At 37.7% G+C, this 8,597-nt stretch overlaps 2 protein-coding genes across 2 annotated transcripts in view; one reads left to right on the forward strand and one right to left on the reverse strand.

Moving 5' to 3' along the window:
- Window positions 1-8,597, reverse strand: part of ampd3b (adenosine monophosphate deaminase 3b) — a 282,246-nt gene that overhangs the window by 72,491 nt on the left and 201,158 nt on the right. The window lies entirely within an intron of this gene.
- LOC123961146 (carboxypeptidase A2-like) lies at window positions 312-8,439 on the forward strand. The gene is made up of 11 exons (XM_046036275.1): window positions 312-446; window positions 1,483-1,564; window positions 2,521-2,655; window positions 2,871-2,969; window positions 4,111-4,212; window positions 4,353-4,454; window positions 5,078-5,188; window positions 5,424-5,514; window positions 6,226-6,425; window positions 7,170-7,254; window positions 8,118-8,439. The coding sequence occupies exons 1-11, from the start codon at window positions 382-384 to the stop codon at window positions 8,303-8,305; spliced, it is 1,260 nt and encodes a 419-aa protein (XP_045892231.1). The 5' UTR covers window positions 312-381; the 3' UTR covers window positions 8,306-8,439.

The following is an 8,597-nucleotide window of genomic DNA, read 5'->3' on the forward strand; positions in this document are numbered from 1 at the left end:
CACAGACTGTGATAAGATCAACAGGCCTAAACCCATGGGCTGTACCCCAGAAGTGAAGTCAAAATTTCTCCATCACCTTTACCACTACAGCTCTGCGCAAACTGGGAATACAGTGTTTCTAGTTAGATCAAGTTTATTATAGCAGGGTGACTAGTTCACGATAGGAAGGGGGGAAATCAGGGAAAACTACCGCTATCTGCAGCTGAGCACTGCACAGATAAAACAAAGCTTAATCAGCAAGTTTGTCCCTCAAAATAACAGCTGTGTGTTTATCAGTAGAGTAAGGAAACTTTCCTGCATGGGAACAGTCCCACCTGTCACCAGATGATAGACTACAAAAACTGATGTCTGACACACTCCCAAGCATTACGGACATACGAGATGAGAGGCTTCTGGCTGCTGTTAGTGCTTGTGGCTGCGGCCACAGCTGAGAGGGTCTTCACTGGGTAAGTTAATCTGTGCACACTGTAAGAAGAGATATTTACTGTGGTTTCATTCAGTTTTTTTTAGGTTCACAGTGAAATTCTTAGCTCTGTGTTTGGTCTGGCAAGCATGAAAGTCATCAAAATTCTTATTTTATATGGACAGTGACATTCAAAGCCAGCCAGGGGTTTTATTACTTTACTCTGCAGACTTTTTGTTTTTGTAATCTTATTATTAATATTAACCCTTATCAAGAACTCCTATATGTTACTGATATGATAAAGTGCGCTCCAATCAACATTTGGGGCACCTTACAACCATCTCCAATAGTCAGTAAACATATAAATTAAGCCAAAACTTGCTACGATGCCTGGTGTAAACTTTGCAGCTGCTCCAGAGAAATTTAATGAGAAGATGTTGTTATGGTGAACACAGGAAAACACAAATGATGTTTCTGGAATTATAAAGTACATTTTATCACAAAGTAAATATTAAACAGGGAATAAACGTCATCTGGACATTAAAATTTCAAGCAAGCAGCTTTCAGAGTCCATTAACTCAGTCTGCCATTTAGTTTAGAAAAAGCAGATGCAGTCTTAGTTATTAAATAAAAGTATTTAGAGAGTTGATTAGGTGGGTTTTTTTCTCCCTTAGGTGCCTTACGTTCTGCATGTCAAATAACTATCCAAGCTGAGAAGTTACATTGGTATTCAATGGACAGGACGTGACTAGGCTTTATGTTCAGAGAAAGATTAGATCATAATTACAGTCGTGTTAAAGTAAATAGAGTGGGAGTGTTTGTAATTTTGGTGAGTTAGTGACAGAACTACATCTTCCTCTGTTGTATGATCGTATGATTGACTATTGTGTGTTGTATGTATACATAATTATATTTTAATGACCTTTTTAACCTATGTATTTTAACCTTTGTGAAGTGTCAATAAATTAAGTGTATTATTGCTGAACTCACTGCACAGTATATTGCCACGAATATCAGCATCAACTAAAAACCTAAAATGTACATGATAATGTTCAGAAACTGAAATGATTTTCCTTCAGAGATCAAGTCATCAGAGTCAATGTGGAGTCGGAGGAACAGATCCAACTCCTGCAGGCTCTTGAAACTCAGCAGGAGTGGGAGGTACACACACATACAAACACTTCGTTGGGTATACAGTGCACCTATGTTCTGGTTTTCTCAGCTGCTTGTGCCTAACACTTTCTCATGAACTTCCAAGTAGTATAAAAGGCAAATGAAGTTCAACTTAAATAAATAATCCCCTTGAGAGTTTATGTAGGTTGAAGGTTAACGGCGTCATCTCCACTTGTCAGAAAGTCAGAAACTCTGGTGTTTTATGCTACTGTTTTTAATAAAGAAAAAAACCAAGAGATTAACCTTTACTTAATCTTTCGCTTCTCCTCTAAGACGTAAATGAATGCAAATTTAGAAGCAAACATGTACAATAAATACAAGTCTTGGATAGATTTTACATCAACAGACCCTAGAAAATACCCCTTTAGAAAATGTTTGTTTTAGTTAACTTGACTTCTGATTAGATAAATGATTTCGATTTATATTTTCTAATGGTTTGAATAATAGAGAAAGCTTTGACACAAAGGACTCTTGGCATCTTGAAACGTCATTGTAGGTTTTGGACATTTGGAGATCCATGATGAAGATTCAGTCGGTGAACGGCTCAATGGGAGCACCGCACGACTACACATTTCTATTTGGATTCATTTTGGTCACTTTGCATACCCCTTGATGGCCTGCCTACTGTTTATAACTTATAGCAAGGTGACATAGTGTGTCATAATATGTAAACACAAGTACTCTCAAAGGAGTGAAAAATAGTACAAAGCAGGTAGCAAGGATCTAAGAACATATATACAGATACAGATGTGATTAAGAGGTACATAATGCACTGTGAAGAGCACCTTCAACTGGAGTAATGTGTTCATGCTTACTGGATCTATTTCAGCATAAAGAAATTACCATTCTGTTCAGTCCACTTCCCCATTTTCAGTACTGTAGCTTCTTAGTGTTATGGGTGTTCAGGTTATCCAGTCCAGTCTGTGATTTCTGTCTGATCCCAGCTGGACTTCTGGCTCCACCCTGTCTCCACTGAGCTCCCCGTCGACATCCGAGTGCCCCGCGGCAGTTTGAGCTCTGTGATGGAGTACCTTAGTGCCAACAACATCCTCTATTCTGTCGTTATAAACAACCTTCAGGTATGTAATGCTCAATATGCAGGCATTTATCATCACAAACTCTGACACTCATCCGTGTACCAGAAGAGTTGCACGGATTTAGGGGATGTTTTTATAGTCTGATGAGTGTTCTTGTGTCCTGGTATCTGTGATTATAGTGTCTTGGGTTTAAATTAGATTTTGACAATAAAATGATGACAACACTGAATTTTAGGTTTCTTGCTTGTAACATTCAGGAGCTTCTCGATGAGGAGAAAGCTGAGATGGTGGTGAACCAGATGAAGGAGCGCAGCACCAGGAGCTTCAACTTTGGAGCTTATCATCCTCTGGAGACAGTAGGCTCCTTATATAAACAAATTACTCATTACTCTACCCTCAAGACCCCTACAAACACTTATTACAACTCATCTGAACTTCATATGAAACTTGAATCAGTTACCAAAATATTGATTGATGACTGTTGTTTGTTGATGACTTGTTATGGCCTGGCTCAATGGCCACAACAAAAGGGAGACACACCAATGGAAACAGTGAAGAGCATTTTATTAATCCAAATGAAACCAAATTATAGTATACAAGTAAATATACTCAACATGGGGTGTGGAAATCAGCAAGTCATGAGTGAGTGAGGTGCATGAGTGAAAGTGATGGGTGTGGGTGCTGTAAAGTGCACAAGAAAAACAAAGGGATAAACTTAGAGCAACTGTGGGAAGGAGCAGAGGGAGAGATTAGACTGCAGTCAGGACTTAAGTAACCCAGGAACACAATGGACACCACAGGTGTCCCCAAGATGACACCATGGGACATCACAATGACAAATAGAGTTTGATTTTGACTGTAGCTTAGATTAAGCTAACAGTCAGATAGATGTCTCAATTCATCCTTTGTACAAAGTTGTCCGGTTCTTGACTAGTGCAGTACAGTACAGTGATGGAAGAAGCATTCAGACCCTTTACTTAGTAGACGTACTATCAGCAAAATGGCTTTGGAGGGAGGCTTAAAGGGAGGGGGTGGGATTTTTTCAGTTAGATACTTTCAAAATGTCTCTTGCTAGTTTCTCCAACATTGTCCACCTAAGTTTTAAAGTATCAAAAGTAAAAGTACTTATTATGCTGAATTGCTCCTTTCACAGTGTTATTTGAAAACTAACCCCTAACCCTAACAAACACTTGTAAAAGCAGTTTAATGTTATGGTTTAGGGGATTAGTTGGATACTTTCTCAGTTGTACCATGCGCCATCATATCGCATAAGAATATCGGTATTCTTTATGTAAGAAGTAACCAGTAAGTGTCAAATAAATGTAGTTGAGTAAAAAGTGCTATATTTCCCTCTAGCATGTCATGGAGTAGAAGCATAAAGTAGCATAGCTTGAACACTCAAGTAAAGTACAAGTATGTCTAAATTATACACTGCTTAAGGACTAATTTGCCTATCATTGTGTCTGTATTGTAATAGTTGACTTGTCTCCTATACAGCTCTACAGCTGGATGGACACTCTGGTGGCTGAGCACCCTAACCTAGTCACCAAGCAGGAAATTGGTAGATCGTACGAGAACAGGCCCATGTATGTGCTCAAGGTAGGACATATCTTATACAATGTACCTGCCTATACAGCATGTTTGTGCATTTTTGTAAGAAATGTGTTAGCTCTGGAATGATTTAGCTGGGAACCAACACTTGAACCCACAGGTTTTCACTCTGTTGACATTGTGTTTAGTTCAGCACCGGGGGAAACAAGCGTCCTGCTATCTGGATCGACACAGGTATCCACTCCAGAGAATGGGTGTCTCAGGCTACCGGAGTGTGGACAGCCAACAAGGTACATGTCAACAAGATTGACTAATTTGATAGATTGAACTGAAATTGGTTAGATCTCAACAGGCAGTAAAACGTGAAAAGAAAAATATCTTAGAGGTGCATTTGAAAGTCTAAATATGATAAATAAAGCTGAAATGGTTTTCAAGCAAAAATGCCAAACTTTCTCTGTTTCTAAAATTTCCTGCTGTCTTTTGTCATATTTAATTATAAATTGAGGATCTAGGAATCTTAAGACTTTTTCACTGTCTTCTAACATTTTACAGGCAGAATGATTAATCTAATCAATAGTCAGCAGACTGAGGAAAAGGAAAACAATCTTTAGTTGTAGCCGTAATAATAAAAGGAATTTAAGTTGGCAAGGAATCAATATGTACCCACAAAAGGCACATTGACTATATTAATCAAACTATTTTTCTTGTTTCTAGACTCAACTAAATGCATTAAATCAATTTCCGAAGAGCACTGAGCCTCACTTTGCTTCCTTTCTTGTAAATAGTCTTAGAGTTTCCCCGTCTTCTGTTGTTGCAGATATTGAAAACTCTGGATAAAACTGTCACATCTACAGGATAAGATATAAAAAGTGTTTTCTTTTCTACAAAATCAATGCCTTGTGTTCTTGCTCAGATTGCCACGGATTATGGTAACGACGAGTCTCTGACCTCCCTTCTGAACACCATGGATATTTACATGCTGATCGTGGCCAACCCTGACGGCTATGCTTACACCCACACCAGTGTATGTCGCAAACATTCAATGGAAACATGGTGGATTTGTAAAACCTGCTACATCTTTGTATTTCCTGTTATTCCTATGACAATGTTATTTTTGTGTTGTGTGTACCAGTAACTGTAACAGTATTTTGACATTTTACATGGATACTTGAGAGGAAAACGTGGTTGATTATACTTGCAGTTATGTGCATTTTGCCCGAAACGCAGTGCTTGACTGATTTAAACTGTGTGACGTACAGGACCGTATGTGGCGTAAGACCCGTTCCAAGATCTCTGGGTCCGTGTGTCGTGGAGTCGATCCCAACAGGAACTGGGATGCAGGCTTTGGTGGTCAGTATAGAAAAGACCTGAACTTGACATGAACTTTTTTATTGTACCAGATCAGACAGCCGGTCTTAAATAAGATAAAAAACCTTTCTGTTTGAACAACTTATATAGGAAAATGCAAAAAAAAAAAAAGTACAGTATGTGTGTAAGTTTTAAATTAACTTAATTAAATTGTTCCAATATAAGGAAATGTGTTGAAAATTGATACGTCCATAAAAATTTCAGTGAATAAAATTATAATTTTCAGTGATAATAGTAGTATCGGGAGATTGTCATCTTGCTTTGCCAGACCGTGGCAGGTGAAACACAATGCTAGTTTTGGACAAATGCATGTGATTATTTACTCAATTGCCAGTTTTTTAGGTACACCCAGCTAATGCAGTCTAATACAAGAGGCTTTGGAGGCTGCAGTTTGTTCAGAACAGAATATGTTAAAATATAGAAACATCTCACAATGTGGCGTAATACAATTCAACAACGCCACAAACTCTCAAATTACCATGAAGTAATTTGGACTTAAAAATACACTAATTTTAGTTAGCTGTACCTAATAAACTTGCAGTTGAGGATACATGGTGTGCATGATGTAAGATCATGTATGTCATGAAGTGCTTACTAGACATTGTACTGTCTGTCAGTATGTATTATGTTATGATGTTGCATTGAGTCTCACATGTTTCACACATGTGTTTTCATTTTAATTTCTCCCTCAAGGCCCCGGTGCCAGTACAAACCCCTGCTCTGACTCCTACCACGGCCCCTCAGCTCACTCTGAGATCGAGGTGAAGAACGTGGTTGACCTGATCAAGAGCCACGGCAACTTTAAGTCCTTCATCTCTGTCCACGCCTACTCCCAGCTGCTCATGTACCCCTACGGCTACACCTGCAAGAGCGTGTACAATCAGGCCGAGCTGGTAAGGCAGTAAAAAATGTAGTAGGCTGTACTGTGAGGAGGCACATGGCAAATTAAATCGTATACCTTTTTTCCACTGTCCCAACAAACTGTGATTGCAAAGTAGTTCTTACACATTAGAGTCAAATCATCGAGGTAGTTACATTTTCTCTCTTTTGTTAATAAAAGAGAAAAAACAGACCTTTTTTTAAATGTCTGTATTCTCAGGAAGACGAAAGCTTCAAGTATTATAACCTGATTTGAAAATGCCAGTTAACCTTCAATAGAGATTAAAAAAGCAATATCTTGCCTTTGGCCACAGACTACTTTAACAACGTTAATTGGACAACTTGAGATTACATTTTCTTATATAATCAAAATTGTATAGCTAAAAATTTTAATAAGTAACTCATCTTTCCATATACGGCAAATTATGTTCCTTAACTCAGTCAGGAATCCGCTTTATCCACTTATGCAATAGTGCATATTAATAATTAACTGCCAAATGGACCAACAGTCCTGTAGTCATACGTAACTAAGGAAGCTGCGACGAATGTAAGGTAGGGGGATATTTAAACTGTAAATTAATGTATGCTTGACCTGGAACTCTGCACAAGGATTTGAAGGCCTTGAAAGTTGCGGTCTTATTCACCAACCCTTTCTGGATTTTTCACATCTGATCTTTTGATTTTTCCTCAATACTCTTTTTCTTCTGCACCAGTATTATCTCTGCAATGTGCCTAACTACATTCCTGTCCTTTTTAAGGACTCTGTTGGCAGAGCAGCAGCGCAGAAACTCACTTCCCTCTATGGCACCAAATACAAGGTTGGAAGTATCTGCAACATCATCTGTGAGTAACTTTTTTGTTAATGCCACAGCACAATTACTCAAAGTTACACACACGACAAACTACTGAAGTGTGTCATTCTAATTATCACATAGTATACTGTATATTTTTAATGTGTTTATACATATGTGTTTTTAGATGTATACATGTAATTATATGTACATAAGTTTGTTGTAAATATAATGTGGTCTTCCCTCTTTTTTTTTCTTTCTTTATTTCTTTAGCGCTACTTTTGAAAACTTTACTATTTACTTACATATTTTATTGTTGTATTCTAATCAAATTTTTAATATTTTAAATTTAATATACATTTTCTGTGTGTGTATAGCATGGAGGGGGCTACTGTATTTCATTACTAATCTTACCGTTATCCTGGACAATAAACCTGAGCCAGTAACCTTGATAAATAATAATTAACTGGTACATCTATGAAAACAAAAGTTAGTAAATGTAGTGGCTACAGTAAATAACCTCACCTAAAAAAGGATTTAAGTAATTGCAATTCCTCTAAAATACCAATAATATTAGTACTTCTCACAGCTACCAGTACTGATATATAGACTATTTCTGATACTAGTTACTAGTACTGATACATCGGAAAATATTGGCTTATTATTGTAGGTATCTGCAGATATGTGAAATAATAAGTAACAAAAAATCAGAGGATAATATGCCAAAGAACGTTTGAGATAATTTAGTCACCATTAGATAAATTGTTCACCAGAGGCCACTGGTTTATTATCCAACTTTAAAATGCCCCACTCATTATGAACTTTTTTGATCATAATAGTAATATACCGTAGATAACTATTTGATGTTTGAATTTTGTTGTCGGTCTCAAAAATCACCTCTTCCTCTGCTCTCAGATCAAGCCAGCGGCGGCAGCATTGACTGGTCTTACAACCTGGGCATCAGGTACTCCTTTGCCTTCGAGCTGAGGGACACAGGTCGCTACGGTTTCATCCTGCCAGCCAGTCAGATCATCCCCACTGCCTCTGAGACCTGGCTGGGTCTGAAACACATCATGGAGTATGTCCGTGACCATCCTTATTGATGGCTATAACCAGTGGAAGGAGGATAAACAGTCTATTGACTGTTTTTATTTTGCAGAATGACTCTCTCATCATTCTATATTGATGTATCACATCTGACTTTAATATTAACCAATAAAGACAAGAATAACCTTTTTGTCTGTGTTTCAGAACTCCTTCTTGTCTTTCTGTGTTTAATTGTTTTACACATAAGGTCAACCTGTTTGACACCAGCCACAGTTGTATTCATTTTTAGACTTGAATAGATAAATGTAGAGAAATACTGTAAGATACTTGACTTGGTTTGTACCCACG

This window comes from Micropterus dolomieu, linkage group LG22 (genome assembly GCF_021292245.1).
Source record: "Micropterus dolomieu isolate WLL.071019.BEF.003 ecotype Adirondacks linkage group LG22, ASM2129224v1, whole genome shotgun sequence".
Taxonomy (NCBI): Eukaryota; Metazoa; Chordata; class Actinopteri; order Centrarchiformes; family Centrarchidae; genus Micropterus; species Micropterus dolomieu.